Consider the following 24168-nt stretch of genomic DNA (forward strand, 5'->3'; position numbering starts at 1 on the left):
GGGGCGGGGGGGGGGGGGGGGTTAGGTTTGGTTTTTTTTCTTAAAGGGCCAGAGCTGGGGTGGGCAGGGCAGCCATGGTGGGGGGCTGGGACAGCGGGGGCAGGGAGCTCATGCAGAGCCCTCCATGCAGTGGGGGACAGCAGGGATTGCCCACCCCCACCTGGCAGCACCCAGTGAGTGGTTTGTTCTTTAAAGCACCAGGAGCTGGGGTGGGCAGGGCAACCATGCGGGGGCTTGGGGAGTGGGCAGGGGTCAGGGGGCTGGGGGAGCAGGCAGGGGATGGGGCCTGGCAGGGGCCCCACTATAGTCCCATCCCCCACTCCCTACTTACCAGCCCCCCATCCGGCTTCAGCTCCCTGCTGCAGCCACTGGGGACTGCCCGAACCATCAAAGTGCTCTGAATCCTTTCTGAAGCTTTGGGGAGCTTTGAATTGATTTGGACCTTTTCATTGGTCCCTTGATTCAATTCAGCTTTGGGGATTCGGCCACTGAATCGGGCCAAATCTCCTCTGCATCAAATCAGCACCTGAAGCTTTGCACACCCCTATTCTGTATGATTTTTCTTCATCTTTATGAAGTTTTTGCACAACTGGTGACGTTTACTAACGAGTTCACTTTCTATGGAAGTGCTGAGTTAACCTTGGCCCTGTGGAGGACATGGGAGTTGCTTGTAATATTGTATGGGGAAGTCAGACAGGTCACTCAGTCCCATTGGACCTGCTTAGTTATCAGTGTTGGTGCACAGGGTGGCATTGCATTCAGAATTTGGTTGAGGAATGGGATGAGATTCCACTGCAGAACAGGTGAAGGCAAGAGATTTTTGTACCTCAAGGGAGGACATGCAATGAATGGAAAAAGGTCAGAGGTACAGGTATTGCTAGCAATGGAACAATGTAGGCCTCTAGTGAACAAGGTCAACCCTTGTTAAGCTCTGAAACAGCTGCCTGTTAATCAGAGTTGGTTGTGAGCCAAAAAAAACCAGATCAGAACTTGGCCAAAGTTCAAGTTGAAGGAATGTTTCAGTGTATTATGGAAATAAGAATTACTGATAAAATCAAGTTTTGGATCTGAACTTAACCAAAATTTGAAGCTAAATAGATCCCAGGTGTTTATTCAGACCCTTCTTTACCATAGTAATCTGATTTTGTGCATGTGCGCATGTATTAAAAAGGTCCTTACTTGACTTGAGACTCTGTAAAGCTTGCAGTTCTGGTGCAGTTGTGTTTAATATATTACAAGCTCTTACAGAGAATGGGGGCTGGGGGAGGAAAAAATCCAGGCTATTATTTCTGTTTAATTGGAGAGGAAGACATTTAACTGAGGTTAAGTAGACTGGAAAGTTGTATTGTGCCACTGAACTAGTAGGGAAGGGAAACATCTGCTCACTCTAGCACATCTTTACACTGTCCTTTAAAAATGAGTGTCGTAAAATCTAACACACTGACAGTGTCATTGGACATTTGCAAACGAGACATGCAAACATACTTTGATGTTGGCATCTTTTTCCTGAGGGGCTGAACATGTGCTGTTGAACTGGTTCCTGATGGTGTGAATTATGTACATGTGAAGGACTTGGACTGAGTGTAGCCCTATTGTGCACAGCTTAGCCATAAGCTAAACTGACTGGAGCATGGATTTGCCTTACTGTCTCCAAAATAAATTTCTCATCCAGTCAGATTTGACTCAGTAGCCCATACCACCTCCTGTCCTGGGAGCATGACTGTTACTTTCTTATTCCAGCTGGTTTTTAACCTTCCTATTATTCCAATTCTAATACTTAATGTTGCTTTATGAATCAATGAATTATCTCAGATAAATTGATTCTGAGGAAAATGTAGATTTCATTTATGTTCCCCTTTACTATATTGTATTTGTGAATGAACTGGTAACAATTGTGGTTGGAACCACAGTGGGGGAGTCTTTACCTGGGACCACCATCTAGTAGCCACTCTTTAGTCTTTGCACTGCCACCAAAAACTCTTGTGGTAGTAAAGATTTATTCTGGATCACACCACTGTCTGGTGTAGAGAGAACATTAAGATCACTGAAACTTTTCAGAATATTACCGAACACCCTGAGATGGATGTTCTGAACTGTTTTCATTCCAGATTATAGTGAAAATATTGTTTTCTTTTTTCAATGTTTCCTGTAAATGAGGAGTTGTTTTGGAAAAATTCTGAAATTTTGCCTCATGCTTAGATTTTTATTTCAATTTCAGTTAACTGTTTTTTTTTTATGTTACTTTGTTGCATAAATGGTACTACTGCACAACATCATGACGTCAAAATACACAATAATATAAATATGTTATTAACTTATTTCATTTTTATATTCTATTATTTAGATAATCAAATCAGTGATTGAGAATAGTAATCAGAACACTGTGTTTTCTAAATCAGTGTTTCATGTTTGAATCGTAATAAGATAGTTTGACACTTTGAACAAGAAAGTACTCAGCTTACAAATTAGAGGGACAATTATTTTTTCAGTGTTCATGTGTTATCCTGAAATCATTGTGATTCTTCTCTAGGTATGTGACAGTGCATTTTTAAATGACTCCTGAAATAGAACTCGTTTTTCCTTTTGAGACTTTTCCATAGTCTCACTGGTTACATCATTAGGCATTTTTCTTATTCAGACTAAATTTTGAAGAGGGGGAGCCACACTTTTCTTTCACGTGGTGTTTTGTGTTCATCTAGTTGTTTTTGAAAGAAGTGGACCAACTGATTTATTTCACAAATGCTTTCTATGTTGACCTTGTTCTACTTGGTGTAAAATTCAGTGGCAATGCTTCTGGTATGTCAGTAACATGACAAACACTTTGGATTTATCATGGAAATAAATATGAGCTGTTTCCTTCCTTACTGTGGGAGTAATCCTAAGAAAAAGAGGTGCGAGTATGCCAGTCAATCACCATAGGAGGCTGTTACGTCAAGATTTGTGCATACATTAAGTCAGTTTGATGATCTACAAATAACTTTTTGGAAAACAATGGGTGAACATATAATCTAGGTAGTTTGTATAGTATCCAAAGGAAACCAAATGTTCCTTTTTTCCATGAAAGATACTATGTAAAATTAAATAGTTATGGCCAAGGGAAGAGAAGAGCTAGTTTATTTAAAGGATATGTAATGTACCCCAGAAACCACGTAGGAGCCAATGAGGAATTCTCAAGATTTGTGTGTGGGGTACTGTGGTAGGGTGATAGGCCAATGAGCTTAAGAGTTTGGAAACGCACAAGTTAATATTTAGAATTCATACACTTAAGATAAACATAGTAGGCAACTAAATACTGAGGTACATACACTTGAAATAAACATGCTCCCCCTCCCTCTCATATATATTGTGGACACACACACACACACACACACACACACACACACACACACACACAGCCCTGATGCCCCAGCTCCCTGCATAAGCCTCTTCCCTAACTCTACTGTTCAAGTGACTCTGCTCACAGTCCAGTGAACCCTGAACCAGGGAGCAGCCAATTGGCTGGGCTCCCTGGAGAAAATTGAAGCAGAAGACCCTGATTGGCATGAACCTGCCTGCACGTACCTGACATCTGACTCAAGAGCCACATGCGTGGGCGGGTTTCTGCCAATTCAGGTCTTTTGCTTCAATTTTCTCCAATAGCTGGGACACTGAGACAGCCTCCAAAATCTGGCACTGTCCAGGGCATAAGGTCACCCTATTAATACATAAGATAATAGGATGGAGGAGTTAGTGGAGAAAGTCATCGGAGCACATGTTGTGTAGCTTTAAATTGATATCCCTTGCAGGGCTGAATGGAGGAATGGGTGCTGAAAAAGAACTTGGCGTCCATATTGGTTATGTAAACATACAAAGCTTTTGACAGTCCTGGACAGTGCTTTACTGGGCACTTGCTGCAATCAAAAAGAAAACATTCTCCCCCTCGAATGTATTACTTCAAGATGGGAGGGTGGGGGTGGGGGGTGTTTTTTGTTTTTTTGCTTTGTCAATAAGCAATGGAAGTATTAGAAATCACTGCAGTTAGAAGTGGGATATTGGCTTCAGCACTCTGGAACTTGACATTTTATTGAGAAGCTCCTCAGATACTTGGGTGGTGGGTCTTTCTCACATGCTCCGGCTCATACTCGTAGCCATTTCTGGTCTCAGGAAGAAATTTTCCTCAAAGGACCATTGTTGCGTTTTACCTTCCTCTGGCATGGGATGTGGTCCATTTAGAAATATCTGAGAATAATTTACTTCACAAATTCTGCCTGTGTGATGCTCTTGTCTCTCCTGCTCTCTTCTTATGGCACAAGGTAGATTCTATTCTCATCAGGTGATTTGTGGCATGTGAGGAGCCAAATTGGATGTTCTTGTGGACCCTTTCGGACAAAATTAGCAAGAGTCACAAGGGACTGGATTTGATGAGCTGAGAGGCCCCTTCCAGTCTTATTTTTCTATGAAAGTCTTACTTATTTGGGACAGACAAGCCTTGTCCACATGAGCATGGCCATTTGTTTCCCTAGGGACAAGTAGTAGCAGCATAGCTTGTGCTGCTGCTACTTTTTCCTAGGGAATGCCATGCCACGTGTCCTTTGGTACCTGGTAGGTTACCTCAGATGGGATAGCAAAGGCTGGAGCCAGCAACTGCTGGCCCCAGCAGCCTTACCTGGGGTCGTGGGGGCTTTGGAGAGCTGGAGCTGGGAGCCTGGCTGGCAGCTGGAGTGTGGCTCTGGCTGGCCAGTCTCCAGTTCTGGGTGGTGTGTCCTGCCACCACATGCGCCATCCTACTTTTTTTTGGTGTGGGTTTTTTTTGACCCCAGGATCTCCCAGGGTCAATCCCACGACCCTTCCCTCCTGCACTGCAAAGTAGCAGTGTGGGGAACACCTGCAGGTGCAGTGTGTGATGCCACAGACGTGTCTGCAGTGCCACATACCACATGTGTCTGCTTGTCTGGACGCAGTCTTAAAGGCTACTATACTACCAACAATAAGCTGTTTTACCCATTTTCTTTTGGGAGATCCCTTTATCAAAACTTTCATTTCTAGGGATTAATTCTCTGAAATCTTTGGGAAATACCAACTTCTGATTTGAATCAACATTTTTTTTTTTTGTAAGGGCTTGTTACTTTAACTTGCCCAACTATAGGTCAATAGTCTGAAACACACCATCACTCCTTACTAAGGCTGCTGAAATTTGGATTAATCTCAGCTAGAATCCAAACTTCATAATATGTTGTTCAAATCTTGCATGTAGACTATGACAAGCAGCAGCTGATTTGTAAGTCTCCATGACTTTCTTTTTGTTCTTGAAAATATTGCCAGTGTTTCATTCACCTTAATGATCTGATGACTTCTTTGTGTTGATAAAGTAAAACAGTTCTAAAGCTAATTTAGTGCTGGTGGAGGTTGCTGGTTTGACTGGCACCTTTATTTATCCACAGTTCAAAGGTAGCTGCACTGTAAACATTTGTATGCTTCTATGTACATCTTTGTAAATTCAGCTAATGGCACTGCCTCCTGGTGAGACCTTGATAGTTTGTGTGAAATGAGTTGCTCCACTTGTTCAATTTACTAAGACTTGTAGTGGAACCAGTTGCTGAATTTGCATTTTCTTCTGAATAGTCATAGTGGCATGATTTTCACCAAGGTAGAGCTGGAAAGTTCTTTATTTTATTCACAAATTTCTAATCTGTCTAATCTCTCAAAGACTACTCTAAAGATGCTATTTCTACATTATCATAGTGCAAACAGAACACAGTGAATTATGCTCACACTTGCCACTCACAACTGAAAACTGAATGAGTACTATTTTTTTTTTTTAATCTGTCACATCCATGGCAAAATGTAAGGATATTTTTTAACCAAATGCCTCTTCCCTTCCTGATTTTAAAATATATTGCTGCTAAGGCAATTGTAATCATGTTCCCCTCAACCCACTCATGGTGTATTAAGAATTGTATTGCCAGCTCCCTATGTTTTTTTTTTTAAAGAACTTTGCACTGAGACCTGAGTCTGTGTAGCCTTTTTGTTTTTGGGGTTTTTTTGGTAAATAGCATTTAAAAACAAAGTCATCATTCCATATCAAAGTAGTGGGCTTTCGACATAAACATTGAAATGCTGGTTAACTAGAACAACTTTGATTTTGCTAGTCCATATTATTATGAACCAGGGTAGAATTCACTTTTTCTTCTTTGTAATCCTGCCTACTCTTGTGTATCTGCCATATGTTTAATATGATCTACTTCTGTCCAAATAGCTGCGTTCAAACATCATCTTCAGAGTATCAGTAGGACCCGACCTCTGTGGCTTTCCTGGGCTGTTATTATATTCTCCTTTTTTTCATTATATATTTATTTTTTCTTCCAAATGTAACATTCTCCTCCTGTCATAAAATAAGTGACTTAAAATTTTCAAAGACTCTTTCTGGCAAGACTAGGAATTGGATTCCTGCAAATCCCTTCATAAAAAATTGAAGACTTGCTATATTAACATACATTGATTTATTCATAGTGTTTCATTACAAATAAGTGAGGATCCTGTAATATCAAGAAAGGTGAAGGATACAGGAGAACACGGTATATTATATTGACAGCTCAGTTGAAATTGAGCTGCCTTTGGATTGAATTTAGAACACAAGGAAGGGACTGGCTGGTAAATAAGTCATGAGTTTTACCTCCAAGTGTCTGTATATCAACAGAGTTGCCGTTGGTAAGCATAATGGAATTCAGGCAGAATTTCAAAGGTGTGCTTTCGGCTTTTCTTTCTTTAAAGGTGTGTTAGTACTGGCAATATATATACTCATGAATATCTCTCTGTATCTGTACCCTGCTGCTAGCTCTCTGAGGTGGAAATTAGGGAAAGCACCATCCACAAGTCCTGGAAACCAAGGACAAACACAGGAAAAATAAAAAAAAAATCAGTCTCAAAGTTGTAGGATGGAAGAGAAGGGTATTTGTTTAATTATTTCATAGTAGTAGTTTCATGTTTTACAAAATACTCCTTCTTACCCAAGATTTCCCACTGTTTTAGGGTATAATCCAAAGACCATTAGAGCCAACAGAAAGACTCCCATTGACTTCAGTGGGATTTTGTTCAAAGCTTTAGCCAGTAGAAGAAGGACTCCATTAGAAACTTGTCCTTCTTTACCTCATGAATCCCCCATAATATAATGGGATAGAAGAGGATAAGGAATTATATCATAAATGTTCTTGAAAAATTTCCACATTTTGCTGTCAATTTTAATTTGCCTGACAAAATTCTGTGGTTGCCCAAAGAACAGAGGAAAAAACCCATATGTTTCTTTCATCCACTTCTCAAAACCAGTTTATACTGCAGCCTTAGTTTGTTGGTAATGCAAGAGAAGAGATGTGGTTGGAAAAGCTTGAAAAAATTGTCACATTTGCCAGCATCTAAATATAAACCCCATTCACTAATGAAAGTGAGGCCACATCCTTTCTTTTTTCTCAGTCCCTAGATTAAAGAGACAGCTCAGTAGGGAGCAGGAGAGGGATGAATTTCCTGAAATTCATTTGATATTAGCACCCTGACTCTCCCTGTTCTTCATTTTCAGATTACATACAAGGCTGTTGGGTCTCTGGATCCCACTGCTGACCTGTCCAGCCAGAGGGGAAAGGTCTTCAAACTAAGGAATGAAACTCACCACCTCTTTGTAGGGTTATATCCAGGGACTACCTATTCGTTCACCATCAAAGCCAGCACAGTGAAGGGCTTCGGACCTCCCATCACGACCCGGATTGCAACTAAAATTTCAGGTACTACACAGGAGGAGGAGGAGGAGGTAAAAGAGGAGGAAGAAAGGAGGACTGGCCTCAGCTTTGTCCTTTACAGAAGAAAAGCAAACAAATTAATAGAAGAATAACATTTTATTTAGTGTTTCATATAAAAAGGCTGTGGACCAAAATTTTAAAGGGCCTCAATCCCAGTCAGGTATCCATGTTCAACTGGATTGCAAATGACAGCAATGGATAATACCTGCTTTACAGATGTAATGAATGTGTTAGATTACATCATTTGGCCCTTGAAATTGTTTGCCCCACAAGTGTGAGTGGCACGGTGTCTGGTTTAGGACGCTCCTTTAAAAATATGCCCTTATCTTCAAAATACCTCCACGTTGGAAGTAGAGTTACTGACTTAATATGAGAGGGAGAGCACAATAGGGAAAGGCAGTATTATTTTATAAATAAGGCTGGAGAAAATACAGTCTGAGACAGCCAATAGGAGATGAAAAGAGAAGGCTCTTGTGATTACAGAAAAGCAGAGAAGACATATACTAGATGAACATAAGAAGAGGGAAAGGAAGGGACTGGAGAAGAAAAAAGCACTGAGATGGACCTATGAATAGATTTCTAAATATGACAACACTGAGATGGCATACTTACCCTGTTTCTTCCCCAGAACTTTAAAAACATAACATTTTAGGAATTTCTGTTTACCCATCCTCCTCATTTTATTCAGTAAAACACAATCATATTTTCATTTGTAGGAAAGTATAACACAAATCATGAGTATGAAAACTTAGGGTCAGATTCTATTCCACCTGTTACATGTTTAGGTGAACATTGACACTTGAGTATGATTCTATTCCAACCATGCTTAAGTCACTGAAAAACAGGTAATACAAAAAAAAAAGTGGGTGGGTCTTCCTCTTCCTTGTGTCTTTTTTGTGACTTAATTTTAAGGGTAAGTTGAGTGATTTACAAAAGTGGATGCATTAATAAGTTTTCAGGACTTCAGTGGGGTAGAATAGAATCATATTTAGTTAGCTAAGTCCATTTTCTATGCCCAATAGGTGGAATATGGCCCCTTATTGTGTAGATGTGTTGAGGCAGTAGCAATACTTGCAATCATAGTTGCCAGTCATAAGAAATAGTACATGACAATGCATTACTTCCACAGGTCTTTTGTTATAAAAAAAGTTGCAACGTTTCTGGGTGTATATGAAAATGTAAACATCAAGAAAGGAAACTCTAAATTTTTTTCCACTTATTATCACCTAGACTTCTGTCTTTGACATTGAGAACAATAGCTAAGACCTCTGTCAGTTGAGCTAGAATAACAGCAAGCAGCATCTACAGAGACTGTTACCTTCTATGTGGGCTCATTGTTGTTTTACATGCTTGTTGCAGCAACAGAAAAATAAAATAACGCTATAACGATAACGCTTCACCCGCTCCTTTCTGATTCTACTTGCTTTTGTTTTAGTTTTCAGTGAACACTTAAATTATATTAGAAAGCAGCCCACACAGTTACTAGTCTGTGGAAATGCTCAGCTCATTTTGTCTTCTCAATAAGCATGTCCAGGGATTTCCTGCAGATAATGACATAGTCCCAAAATAGATCATCTCATTGCATGGTCACTTCTTCACTTCTAACTTAAATTAAGGTTGAATTAAGACCAATGCCCAAGAAACAGTGTGGGAGGAAAAGTATTTTTGTGTTGGGGTTTAATAACTATCATATTTCTACCTGCAATGCCTTTTTAATGCTAAGGTGCATCTTGGTGGAACTTGAATTTGTATATGTGTATTTCATAAGTAGGGGCCCAGCTCTGCTCCCACTGAAGTTGGTAGTAAAATAGCACTGAGGGGAGCCAACTTAAGCCCTATATCAGCAGGGCTGATGTAGCTTGAGCTATGTAGTAATTATTTTATTTTAGAGTGGGCACCATTAAAAGGCTAATTTTTGCTGAGATAGCACACAGCTGTTTAATCTTAAATAGAAGAAAAAGCTTGTATGTCCAGTGTTTGGTTCATGGTAACTAATGAAAATATTGATTACTCTGAATCAACCGTAATTCTCTTTCTTAATCCCTCCACAGGATATAATTGGTTTTACTCATTTGTTATGTATGTGTTGTCTTTAAGTGATATTGAAGTATTTGCGGCAGGAACAGGCTTTATTATGTATATGCTAGATGCTGTACAATCAATCACTGGTTGGCATCTCTGGAAAACTCTGGATTACAAATTAAAATAATATAGGTGGCATTTGTAATAGTAATAATTATTATTTCCCTGATATAAAGTAGTTTATAGGTTGTATGAGAACTCACAACCCCTGTCACCTCATTAGTTTTTATTAATGAGAAAGCCAAGGCATAAAAAAATACCTTGCACAAGGGTGTACAGCTATTCAGTGGCGGATTGAGTACCAGAAACCAGTTTTCAGTTTTTCTGACACTTTTTTCAGTTTCTTAGACTTGTAAACAGGATTACCTGATCTGATAGTCACTGGGAGAGATTAGGTATGGGACCTCCTGCAATGAAGTTTTGAGTTACTTTTCTGAGTTACAGCAGCACTGAATAAAGCTATGCTATTCGTATACCATTTTTTGTGCATAATCTTCCCACATTCTTTTTACTTAAAGGGAGTCTAAACACATGGTCTGGAATGGGGGGGGGGGGGGGGTGCTTTAGGATGCTTTAATTAGAACGGCTCTGAGAGCCACTCTAATTAAAGAGCCCGGAGCGTCACGTATTCAACATCCTGTGCTTCAAAATGGTAGTGGGGGTGCTTTAACTGAAGCTCATTTGATGAGCTTTAGTTAAATCTCCCCCACTGCCATTTTGAAGTGTGGGGACACTGATTACACGTGGCACGGAGGCTACTGGAGTGTGCTAATTAGCACACTCCAGCAGACTTGCTGCAGACTTGATTAATCGAGTCTGCTCCGATGCATACTAAGTAGTACCATAGGCAGCGGAAGGCCAGGGCTAACAGGTCTTAGCCCCCTCAAATGCAGGCAGCCCAGGCTCAGGCTCTGGGCAGCTGCAACAGGGGGAAGGGGCGTGGAGAGACAGAGATGAGCAGGCGGAGCCTGCAGGCAGCCAGGAACTCGGCCTGACCTGCCTATGTGTAGAGCAGCACCCAGCAGGTAAATGTGTGGATGGGAAGGTGGCGGGGGGTGCAGATCTGCAGTGGGGAGTGTATAGGGTGCTGTGGTGGGTCATGGGATGCTTGGAGCCCAAGCAGCTCATCTGGGGTATGTGGGGGGTTCCTGCCTCTGTGAGCGCCCCTTGGGGCAGGCACAGGGGGCATGTGCTCCCCAGATCTGTGTGTGCGGTGGAAGTGGCTGCCACTGTGGACCCCGCTGTGGATCTGCATTCTGCTGCTGCTGCCCCAGGAGTGGCACAATGCCACATGCCTCCTGCATGCTGGCATGTCATGAGACCTCAGGCTTCTACTAAGCTGGGAGTAGAACATTTGTTTTGGGAGTTGCGTGTCAGGCATTCAGATACAATGTGTAGTCCAGTGAAGTTGGTGCTTCACGATCACTGGCGCATTGCTGTTAACATTGACTACAGCAAGGATGCTGGTATTTGTGTGCTGATCTTCCCATTTGGTGTGGATTTCTTGAGGCATTGATGGTGATGCCTCTCCAGGCTCTAGAGATGATGATGATAGATCACCTACATTTCACATCCGTAGAGGAGAGTAGGGATGATGGCAGCATTATAGACATGGATCTTGGTGTCTTTCTGAAGCACTTCCCCAATGAGGCACTTGCACACTGTGCTCAATCTCTTCATCAATGTTCACTCTTGGAGAGAGGTGCCCCCCTAAGGTTGGGGAAGTGTTCAACCAACTCTAGGGTCTTTTCCTTTATAGTAATTTGGAGCTGGGGGGATCACTTCCATGACCTGAGGCAGACTGATAAAGCACTTCAGCTTTTTCAGTGTTGAGATGGAGGCCCGAAGTTTGGTAGCTTTTCCAAAGAGATCCGGTGCAACCTGAAGGTTTTCCTCAGCATGCACAAGAATAGTGCAGTCATCAATAAGTTGAAGGTCAAGAATAGTTGTTTTGAGTACTTTGGTCTTTGAGCAAAAACATTCCATATTGAATAGCCCTCCATCTGTATGAATTTCAGTGTCAGTTTTGGAAGGAAGGTGGTCATTATGAGAACCAGGATGACTGTCGAATAAATGAAGAACAGTGTTGGGTCATTGACGCATCCTTGCTTGACCCCAGTTTGGATGACAAAGGGCTCTATCTCCAATCTGCTACAAATAATGGTCATAGTCATCTGGTCATAGAGAAATGTCAGGACCTTGATGTACTTTTCAGAACATCTAAATATCATCAGTACTTTTCACAGGGCTATGCAATTGGAGGAATCAAAATCCTTAGTAAGGGTCAATAAAGACTATATACAGGTTCTGAAGTTATTCCCAACACTTTTCTTGGATCTGATGGGCAACAGAGATCATGTCAATTGCCCCACGAGTTGATCTGAAACCATACTGATATTCTGGTAGGACTACTTCACCAAGAGGTAGAAGACAGTTCAGAAGGATATGCGAGATGATTTACCTTGTTGTGGAAAAGGGGGAAATACCTCCATAGTTCCCACACACAGACCTATCTCCTTTCTAAAAGATAGTCATGATGTTGGCATTCCTCAGGTCTCCAGGGATTTCTTCACTGTTCCAAATTCACAGAATAAATTTGTAGAGTCTCAGTACCAGTTCCTTGCTGCCAACCTTGTAGATTTCAGCAGGCATGCCATCCAGCCCAGTAGTCTTGTTGTTCTTGGTTTCCTTGATGGCACATCAGACTTCTTCTAGGATAGGAGGGTTGGTGAGGAGATCCCCTTTCAGAGTGTGGGGGATAGATTCGATGATGATATCCACCACAGTAGAGTCACAGTTCAGGAGTGCCTCAAAGTGGTCTTTCCATCTAGCTTAGACAGATCCATTGTCCTTGAGGGGTGTTGAGCCATCCTGCGATTTGCAGGGACATAGGACTGTGGGAAGATAGGCCATAGATTGCTTTTGTTGCCTGGAAAAAGCTATGCATGTCATGTTTCATAGTTGGCAGGGTCAGAAGGGACCTGAGGAGATCATCTAGTCTGACCCCCTGCCATGGCAGGAAAGAGTACTGGGGTCAAACGACCCCGGCCAGATGTTCATCCAGCCTTTTTTTAAAGACCCCCAGGGTAGGAGCCAGCACCACTTCTTTTGGAAGTTGGTTCCAGGTCCTAGCCGCCCTGACAGTGAAATAGCGCCTCCTAATGTCTAGCCTGAAACTACCCTCCACTAGCTTGTGTCAATTGTTTCTTGTAACTCCCGGGAGTGCTCAGGGGAACAGGGACTCTCCCATGCCTGCTGGTCCCCCTTGACTAGTTTGTAGACTGCCACTAGATCCCCTCTCGGCCTTCTCTTTTGGAGGCTGAACAAGTTCAGGTCCCTCAGCCTATCCTCATAGGACCTGCCCTGCTGCCCCCTGATCATGAGGGTGCCCCTCCTTTGGACCCTCTCTATATTGGTCACATGCCTCCTGAAGTGTGGTGCTCAGAACTGGACGCAATACTCCAGCTGTGGCCTGACCAGTGTCGCATAGAGGGGGAGGATCACCTCCTTGGACCTGCTTGAGATGCATCTGTGGATGCACAACAAGGTATGGTTGGCCTTCCTGACTGCGTCCCCACTTTGTCGGCCCATGTTCATTGTGGCGTCAATAATGACTCCAAGATCCTTTTCTGTCTCGACACTGGGAAAAAGGGAGTTTCCCAGCCTGTAAGTGTGCTGCTGGTTCTTCCTCCCCAGGTGCATTACCCTACACTTGTCAGTGTTGAACCCCATCCTGTTCTCATCGGCCCACCCCTGTAACCTGTCTAGATCCATTTGTAGCATGTTCCTTCCTACTAGCATACCCACTTCACCCCACATCTTAGTGTCATCTGTGAATTTGAACAGAGTGCTTTCTACCCCCTCACCCAAGTCGCCGATTAAGATGTTGAATAGTGTGGGCCCGAGGACCAAGCCCTGGGGAACCCCACTGCCCACATCCCTCCAGGTCGAATAAGACCCATCCACTACCACCCTCTGGGTGTGGCCCTCCAGCCAGTTAGTGACCCATCTGACCATGTAGGCATCAACACCACTGTTTCCTAGTTTCTTACTGAGAATGGGGTGAGAGACCGTGTTGAAGGCCTTCCTGAAGTCCAGAAAGACTATATCCACTGCAACACCTGCATCCAAGGACTTGGTGACCTGGTCATAGAAGGCCACCAGGTTGGCTTGACAAGACCTGCCCCTAATGAACCCATGCTGGTTGACCCTAAGCATAACCTCCCCTGCTGGCCCTTCCTGGACATGTGCCAGAATAATTCTTTCGAAAAGCTACCCCAGGACTGAGGTAAGACTCACGGGCCTATAGTTTCCACGGGCCTATAGTTTCCATGTTTGTCAGCAAAGAGCTAGATCTCCTTGGCTTTATCTTGTGGCCACTGGTTTTTGATTTCCTGGATTGTCCTTTAAGCTTTAACTTTGAGGAGCTGATGAGTCTTCTTCTGCTGAAATGGTGTCATCTTGCCAAGCAGAATGAGCCCTTTACTCCTGGTCAAGGATCTCAGTATCATGCTCAATGCCAGTTTTGGTGTCAATGTGTGGTATAGCCAATGGATTGAGCATCAGCCATATGGATGGCAGTTTTAAACTCCTCAATGTTCCTTAGTGTTGCCTTTGTTTGGGGACAGGGAAGACAACTTTCCACAGGGACACTATTGGACATCATTACAGACCTCAAGATCTTGAAGAGATTTGGTATTGAGTGTTCTTCACATTGCTTTTAGCTTTTTTCCAGTATTTCAGAGCAATAATGCTCTGACATGAATGTTCATAATGGATCAGACAAGATTTTTATCTGTCCAGTAGTCATTGGATCCTCAAATAGGCAACTGGTATGGGGTACACGTGCCTCCCCTGATGGGGCCAGTGCCCCTCCGATGGCTGACACTGCTGTTGGTAAGGCTGGTGGCCCCCCTGACAGGGCTGCCACCATCAGCGGCTTCTGCGGGTGCCCTTTCCCCAAATTCAGGAGGCACCAGTGGTTCCTCACTCATGCTTCCTCACATGGCTCACATGATACAAACATCCATTTGATTATGGGCTTTAACAATAACATAGTCAAGGCAATGCCAGTGCTTAGAGTGAAGGTATCTCCAGATGTTTATATTTGTCTCTCTATCTGAAAATGGTGTTTGTGATGACAAGACTATACTCCACACATTTGCTCAGGGCAAGGATGCCATTGGATTTGGCTTTCCCTTCTCCTTCCTTCTCAGTGGTGCCACTCCAGAGTTCTAGGTGATGTCCAACTCTGGCAATGAAAATACCAAGGACATGATCTTGTCCTCCTTGCATTTGTTAGTCAGAACATGGTCAAGGTTGGAATAGAACTGTTCTTTGACATCAACAGCATCAAGTGTTGGGGCATACATACTGATAACAGTGACATACTGGTTGTTTCTGATCTTAAGACAGAGGATGAAAAGATGTTTGTTAATACCCACAGGGAGGTCGGTAAGTTGACTGATGAGCCAATTCATGATGGTAAAGTTGACACTGTGAACATGTCTGTCCTGGTCCAGTTTCTCCTACAAGAACAACATGTAGCCTCCACCATCTTCCCTCAGCTGACCCTCATCCCATTGCCTTGTCTCACTCAGATCTGCAGTATTGATGCTGTATCTCACTAGTTCCCTGTAGACAACGGTAGTTCTTCTTTCTGATTATTCATTTTAATTATCCATAAAGGTGCAAACATTGTGAAAATCATTGTTTTATTATGATGTTTTTGAGTACAGAGAGCATGATTCCATTTGATACAGTTATCCACCCAATAGCAGGTAAGACAGCCTAGGTTTAAGGCACCTTTTCTAGGCCCTTTCCCATGTGGGGAGAGCATAAAGGATCCTGAATAGGATAGCTAAGTCATGGTAGTATCTGCCAAATTGCACCCTTCTCAGCCCGTGTGCAAGACAACCACTGGGCTACTACCACCTGTATGCAGACTCATAGCTGGAGACTGCTGGATTTACTAATCCTATCTCCATCACCACTTGTCCATTGCCACAGGAGTTTGGTACAGGAGAGCATGTTGTTTCCTGTGATAGAAGCCTGTGTGTGACTTGGTTTAACGAGAGGAAGCTGGTGCATGGAAACAGCAACCATATGATCTTGCCATGGTGGAGATTTGAACCCAGTGCAAGGGAGAACCTTAGATGACAGGAGACCTGTATCTTGCTTTATCCTTCTTCTGCCTTATAGCTGTTGAGATCCTGACATCTGTTACTGAGTACTTGGGGTTGGACTGTGGTTTGTCTGAAATCTCCTGTTAGGTCCGACCCTGCCAGGAATGTGAGACTCAAGTGACATAGTTCTGGGGATCATTGGGACACACAAGGCTCTCCACCAATATAAGGTCTTGGTTCACAGAAAGCGGGAGAGAAGTAGCAGAGAGAAAGTAGTAGTAGAAAAATTAACTCATAAGAAGATGCATCTCATTTTCCTTAAATGCCCCAGAACAGCATAATAGGGTAGGAACCCCTTCTCCCCCTCCAAAGAAATGCAGATGGTGTTGTGCTTGTGCATGAGTGACATTCTTTCCAAAAGTATTTTTTTGCAGGGTTTTCTATATTGCCTTTATGGGTTTTTTTAAATACAAAGAAATAAGGCACAATACTATGAATATGAATGTTGAAATGACCCTGCTAATTCTCTGTCCTTTCTGTGAAATCTATTCTGTTTTACCATGTAGTTTCCAACTTGTGAAGGAGCTGTGTAGCTCAGATCCATATAGTAAGTGCTGTAGTTCAAATATAGAAAATATAAATTACTGGTAACTCCTAGAGAATGGGAATCAGGATTCCTGGTTTTTATTCTTAGCTCTGCCACTAACTCACTCTGGGTATGTACAGACATTCAGGAAGATTAGGAGGGGGTTAGATTGCATTGAAAATGGCCACCTGATCTAACTTAGTTCACTCATATGTGGACCTAACACTTAAATCCGTAGTTCAGTCAATCTGTGAATGGTATAGAAGACACAGGAAGGTTAGGTGGGTCAAAAAATGGCCAGCTTGATCTAATCTAACTGTATCTCAGAGGTACACTAAATTAGATTAAGTGCAGGCAGAGCAATCTAAAAGAATGAATGTACATGTTTGGAGTGCAGCCGTCTGGCTGGGAAAGTCCAGCTGCTGGCCCCAGCCCCGGGGATGCACTTCTGCTCCTCCCACCCTGGCACAGGGCTGCTTTTAGCCCCTTGGGCCCTTCCCTCCACCCGCAGCTGGACAACCTGCTCCTTGGGCCAACCTGTCCTCCCAAAACCGCCCAAACCCCCTGACCCCACAAGCTACTTCTGGTGCCAGTTTTACCAGCATTCACCAGTGCCATGAGCCAATGGAAGTAAGCCAGGGTGGGGAGGAGGGGCAGGCAGGATCAGGAGGTTGGTTCACTGAGGGCAGGTTTTGTCTGGGGAGGGGGCTGGTTAAAAACAGCCCATCACTAACCCTCCCCATCCTGCTGACCCCTCCCCCTCTCCCATTGTACCTCAGATCAGGTACCCGGAACCTAACTAATTACTGAGTTAGGTGTGGGTGTGTGTGTGTGTGTGTGGGGGGGGGGGGGCATTTTTAACCCAATCTAAGCCCCTGAACTTCTAGCTGTAATGTTTATATGAAGCCTACATGACTTTAAACCAAATCACTTAATCTCCGGGTGGCTGTGCTTTCTATTTGTGTAATGGAGAAACTGGTGCTAATGTCATAGGGTCAGTGAGGCTTAGATAATTAATATGCCAATAGTTTTTTCATAGTTTCATAGTTTGGTTTGTTTTGTTTTTGAAATTACACTGGCGATTTGGATGTCCAGCTGCCATTATTTTTTAAGGAAAACGAACGTCCAAGTCCCTTAATTCTTTAAAAACATCCTAGGTGTAATTTTTAAAGTATCTTGACATCTCAGCTGAGAGATGCTAAACAGACTCCAAGAATTATTAGTTTTGTTGCTTTTCAGCCAAAGTCAGTAACTAGTAGATAGCTTATCTATTGCTGTCTGTTCTGCCATAGCACCATCAATGCCTGAGTATGATACAGACTCGCCCTTGAATGAAACTGACACTACCATCACGGTCATGCTGAAGCCTGCTCATTCCCGTGGAGCACCTGTCAGGTAAGTTGTTTCCTCTCTTATTTTCTTTGTTTTTCTTACCCTCCCCCAAGCCCACACAAATATCTCTTTCACAACCAATAACGTGGCTGATTAATAGGTATTCCTACTAGAAGGCCACCTATAACACAGCATGTTACAAATGCCTTCTCTTACTTCCATCCTACAATTAAGCTTGGGGAGAGATTACTGATACTACAGCCCTGTTTATTTTCTTTGCAGCAACCCGTTCATATGCACTTGCAATATTTGAGCTGAAATATGTGGGATTAAATGCTGGGATTTTAGCATCTCTCTGCTACTTAATAGGACTTCAGGCCTCCAACTACTGACTTCTCTTCAGTTGCCAAAAAGGTCTTACTGTACATCACAATTTTTCAATAGGATCAGAAATATCCCAAGGATCTTTAAATCTTGTGCATATAGTAGTTCAGCACCTTGACGTAAGCAGACTCCTCATATCCTTCTATTATAATCTCAGCTGCTGTTCTTAATCTGCCAGCTGTAGTGAGCAGAGATTTTGACCCCAAAGGATAATGTCAGACCGCAGTGAGACATGGCTTTCCACTCTTGCTTAGCTGTTCTTGGCAAGTAGAGATTTCACTCCCAAATAGTATTTAAGAGCAGGACACCTTATGCATGCCCTTGTGATGGAGCTGTGACATTGCAGACTATATTACCAGCTACCCTGAGGGAGAAAATTTTCATTGCTAGCATGTGTAATATTGGAATTGGGAGTGTATGACTCTGGATGGCTGTGTGACCACAAATTTAACTAAAGCAGCCTGTACTATTTATTGCCAGATACATTTCATGCCAGTGAAAGGTGTTATTACTGATGATTAAAGTGTCTTATTTAGCCACTGCCAACATCAGTTATGGTAGTCTTCCTGACTCCCAACCTGGAGAAATTCCACATAGTATTTCATTCTCCATAATGCTGAACTCTCTGCCGAACCTGGTGAGACTACCAAAGGTTCAAAGTAGTACTGTTCAGAATGGTTGTTTTGCGGCACATGTCCATAAGGAATCAGGTTGAACCCACCAAAACACTTCCTACAAAATGTCCACCAGCCAGTTGCTTTCCCTTTACCGGGCTAACTCCTTTTGATCTAAAACTCAAAATGGTCAATTGTTGCACTATTGAAAAATCCTAGGTCCCCCTTTTCAAATATCATTTGCACAATTATGCCCATGAATCATGCTGGCAGTCATTTAAGTGCTTTTGAAACAGTTACTCTGAAGTTATTCAAATATGTGTAATCTGAATCAGTTGCAGATTCCATAGTTGCTTGCTTTAATGAAATGCATTACATGACTCAGAAGTCAAGCTTACATAGACTCACAGTTTTCTGTGAAGATTTTTGGAATATCCAAAAAATTACTTTGTCAAGATTTTCTTGTTGACTTAGTTCATCTTGCCCCATCTCCCTTCCAGTCAACCTGAGGGGCCTACTTTAAAGCTCTAACTCTCATGTCTAGAAGAATGAAGTGAAGAACCTGTTATTTGTATGTCTTAGAACTGTTACTCTGAAGGACAAGTATAGTAAATGTCTGCAGTTCAATAGGTATTTTCTTTATTTATATGTTTATTTTTAGGGGAGCTTTTTTTCTTTTTCATTTTATCCCCTGCCGTGTTAAGAGTGTTGCTATTTTGTCTTTTTATTGAAGACTCTTGCAATTTTTTCTCAAAGCCCAATTTACTACATTTTACCACACTCTGTGAATAATGTCTTTTTCAGAAAAAAAAGTCCATTATGCATTTTTGTGAGCATTTCTATGAATTTTAGTCAGTTTTTATTACATTGTAGCCTATTATACATATATTTTCAGTGACAAAAATATTTACACGCTACACCTAAGTATAGGCTTACCTATTGTGATGACCTAATTTTGTTTATTTGTAAATAGGTTTATGAAAAGAAGAATAGGGGAGTGTCTCTAGGGGAGAATTTTAGCTTTGTATTAACTTTGCAGGCAAGTGGTATGTCTAACTTTCACTCTATACCCTTATACACTTCTGTGCATCTGTACCCTCTATGTCTTAAGATCCTTTTCTACAATAAGGAATAGGAACTTAGAGAAGATATTTTGAAAGTAGTTTTAGAATAGAGAACTCCCTCCTTTTGTGTGTGTATACAGTATTTAGTACAGTGGGGATCTGATCTCTCTTAGGGACCCTACTTATTTGAATGTGAGTACAGCTGAACAACATGACATGTTCTTTCTCAAAAGTCCCTAAATCATAGCTCACAGACCATGCATTGCTCTAAAATTGCTCACAGTCATCAGAAAGTAAAAAGTTAAATCTGAGGATATCTGAGAATAAACTATATTTCCTGCAGCATGTTGCTCAGATCAGCACTCTTAAGGGCAATAATATTGATCATGTGATCAACTGGGAGGAGTAAAAGATGCAGGAGAACAACACCCAAAGCATCGGTATATACTCTCCATCAGAGCAGAATTGAATCATGGGAATTTATGCCTGGAAGGGACCTCAAGGGATCATTCAGTACAGCGCCCTGTGCTGAGGCAGGATACATTGGGCAATATTTCTTTGTGTGTTCAACACAGGGTGTATATATGCTGCCCTTCAAATGTGAAACGGGCTGCATCTTTCAATTCCACTTTCTAATATTCTGTGTACCAGCTCAAACATCATTAATGCCAATGTGTCCTTTCAGACATTTCAGAAGTCCATTCCCTTCTTCAGATAGTCACCAAGTCTTTTCTTCCTCATAGGCAAACAAATAGTCCCCATACCATAACCCTTCCCAATCACCCTGCACTCGCTGAACTAAACTTTTCCTGATTTCTCCATCTCTCTTCAGCCAGCATCCCTCTCTTGTAAAGTGTCTGTGTGGCCCAGGAATCCAATGTAGTAGCCCTGGAATTTTGGATCAGTTGGGATCTAGCAGGATCCTTTGCTCATGCTCACACTGATTATAAAGAATTTGATGTCCAAAAGCATCAGGAGATCTGGGCATTAGAAGTGCTAGTCTGCTGCTAGTCTGCATTTAAATATTCCCTCTTTGGAACTTTATTGGGGTGATTGACATCCTTTCTGAAAGGCATCAGAGTGCAAGCAAAAGACCTTCAGGGAAGGAAACAGGGAAAGTTAAGTCAGCAGAAATCAAAATTAAAAACACTTCTATATCATCTTTATCCTTCAGGTACTATTCCTAATGTCAGCTCCTCAGGGACTTGATTAAAAAAAAAAAGACTGAAATGCAAATAACCTTTAAGGAAACATCCTGCTTTGTGCTACCTGGGCACTATTTGGACTGCTTTATTTCTCTCAGCACAATTACCAAAGACTTCTTTAAAAAAAGACTTTTGTTCTTGATTTAGTCTAAAGCTCATGAATGTTGCTGAGACTGAGATGCTGAAGACTGATGTCATATGTTGACCCTTGCAATAAGTGCAGTAGAGGCAGTAGGAATAGTGGGATCCCCAGCCTCCCTTCCTCAAACTTTCTCTGAAGAAATTGCTACCATGAGTTTTGTCTTTTTGTCTTGGTATGCATTTAAATTTCTGCTTCTCTAAGGGCAGCAGAGTCAATAATTTATAATGAATACTAAATCTGACATCTTTAAACTTCTTTGTGAACTGTCCAGGAGCACTCTAGGTCTGCCTTGAGCTCATTTACTACTTGCATTCTTAATTTAGAAAACAATTGTACAGATGCAAAATGTCCACAGGCAGCTTGTTGTGCACATTGGATAATTGGAAAACCAGCTGGTTCATTAATTTTTAGGTTAGTACCATAGATTTCGTTTAGGTGTTTCTGTTCCCTGAATGGAGAATGCAAATCTGGGATCTGGACTTTATACTTACACTGATGCTTTCACAGTTTACTGTAAACAAATATGCATTGCAAATGTGAGGACTGCATGTGTGCAACTCTCTGTCTTCTTTCTGCACAGTTCTGGCCATCAGAAATGTGGCTAGAGAGCCATAGCCAGTGAGTCTGCAATTATGTGGCTGTGTCCTGGGACAGCATATTTGTTCATGTGAGAGTAGCCGTGGAGGACCTGCATAGCTGCTCTATGACCTGCTGGGCTAGGGACAGAAGTTGCACATAAACCGGTTTAAGTGATCAGAAACTGGTTTAAATCCATAACAAAACATAAGGCCAGTACATATAAACCAATTTCAAAATGTCTGAAACTGGTTTAAGATAAATGTAGTAGAATGTAGAAACTGGTTTAAGATAAATGTATATGACTTAATTGATTTTGGTCAAACCGGTTTATGAAACTTCTGCTCCAGGCCCCTTCCTGATTAGAGTGAAATCATAATCCCCAGCATTCCAGCATGCTTTCCAGCCCTGGGATGGGCTGTCTGCTCCAGAGAGCAGGGGTGGCCCTGCCCCTCTGCTTCCTAGCTGGAGCAGTGAAGGCTGACTGACAAGGAGGTGGAGGGGGACAAGCCTGGCTGGGGAGGCAGCCCAATCTATGGGGGGGACTCCCCTCTGGCAAACCCTGGCTGGGGTCTGGAGCCCGGGAGGGGGATTAAACCCCCACTTCCCCTGCTCAAACTTACTGCTGGTTGCAACTGTGGATTACAAATCCAAGAGGCCCCTGGAAGCAGGAAGAGGATATGATGAGCAACCCTGCAGAGTCCTGCTGTTGTAATTCTGGACTGCAAATCCCAGAGACCTCAGGAGCAGCAGGAAGAGGAAGTACATTCACAGCCAGAGATCTGTACCCTAGCACTCCCCAGTTTATGGCCTGAGCCATTGTAGGCATGTGGCTGCATTCCCTGGATCAACAATAAATCTCTGTTCACTTCTGTTTCAATTTAATCTGTGCAGTTTAAGCTAACCTGCAAAGACTAAATCATTTCAGCCTCAGGCTTTTTAACTGTCTGTACCTAGCCCTGGTGTGTTGGAAAAAGATGCCTTTAGTCTCCCTTATCCTTTGCTAAAGATCCCTATGTGAACTGTTTTCATACTTTCAAATGCTGTTTGATGTTCTTCAGTGGTTGTGTGAGCTTCTGAATGCAGACTTCTGCTTGAGTGCCTTCATTTGAAAACTGCACTCTACATTGTGCTAAAGAGCAACAGTTGTAGCTCAAATGCACATTTCACCCATGTGGGCATTTGAGAAGTGTTGATAAATGGAACCTGGGATGAGATTCTTAGATGCTGGTGGTTTATTACATGTTAATAAACATGTTTGCGGTGGATAAATATATACCCATTTCTGTGGTGGAAAGTGGGGTATATATGTGTACTTTTTTTGTCAAAACTCCCAGAAGCACAGGCTTGGGATAAGTCAAAATAACTGTATAAAATGTTAAAGAGCTTTGAGCAACATGAGAATGATATCCACATATCAGCAGACAGCAAGAAATACCACCCTGTATAGCCCTGGCACTTTGTCATTGAACAGTATCTTTATTTTGTGCTGATCTCAAAACTTGAGTGAGTAAAATATGTTTGCTCCCTACAGATGTTAAAGAAATTCAAGAGAAATACGAAATTGTGTCACTATTTAGCAGGACATCTAGAAAAAGGGAAACCCATGGAATCATGAGGTTGAAAGCAACCTGAAGAGCTGTCTAGTCTAAGCCCCAAAAGAGATGCAGAATGTGCTATTCCAAACCACCCCAGACCAATGCCTGCCCAGCTGCTTCTTGCAGACTTCCAGCGAAAGAGATTTCACAACTTTCCTAGGCATTTTGTTCTTTTGCCTCTCTCCTCCGTGACTGTACTCAGAGCTTTGGTTATTAAACAGTCCAGCATGATGAATCTCTCCATGATACTTATATGGCCCTCAATGTGACACTACTTGAGGACCTCACAGTCTTTACTACATCTATCCTTACAGTGCTTCCATCCCTGGAAGTTGGGAAGTGTAGTTATCATCATTGTACAATTCCACTTTACTTCTAGGGAGTGCCCAGAAAAGCTAAGTGAATTGTTCAGTAAAGTAGTGTACAGAATTGAGCCTGGGTCTCCTCTGTTCCAGGCTGCCGCTCTACCTGTTAAACCATCCCTCTCAATACTATGTCAGCTACCATTCAGTTGCTATGCTTGCCTTAGGTAGGAATCTCACCATAGCTTCCCCCTTGCTCTTCATTTATTTATTTTTTCTCTTTCAACCCTTCTCTCTTCCTTTCTTAGTCTATTCTCTCCTCTCTTAGGCATGCTCTGTATGTGCATGTTGATGAATGTTAGTGTGGGGACCTGTTTCTGATATCTGCTCAC

The 24168-nt window shown here is 42.4% G+C and overlaps 1 protein-coding gene across 1 annotated transcript in view; it reads left to right on the forward strand.

The window, feature by feature from the left end:
- PTPRT (protein tyrosine phosphatase, receptor type T) overlaps positions 1-24168 on the forward strand; it is a 418285-nt gene that overhangs the window by 214989 nt on the left and 179128 nt on the right. Inside the window, exons 5-6 of the mRNA XM_006035110.3 lie at positions 7550-7751; positions 17852-17954. Coding sequence (XP_006035172.2) covers positions 7550-7751; positions 17852-17954 — 305 coding nt within the window. The remainder of the gene's footprint in view (positions 1-7549; positions 7752-17851; positions 17955-24168) is intronic.

Source organism: Alligator sinensis, unplaced genomic scaffold, assembly GCF_000455745.1.
Source record: "Alligator sinensis unplaced genomic scaffold, ASM45574v1 scaffold494_1, whole genome shotgun sequence".
Lineage (NCBI taxonomy): Eukaryota > Metazoa > Chordata > Crocodylia > Alligatoridae > Alligator > Alligator sinensis.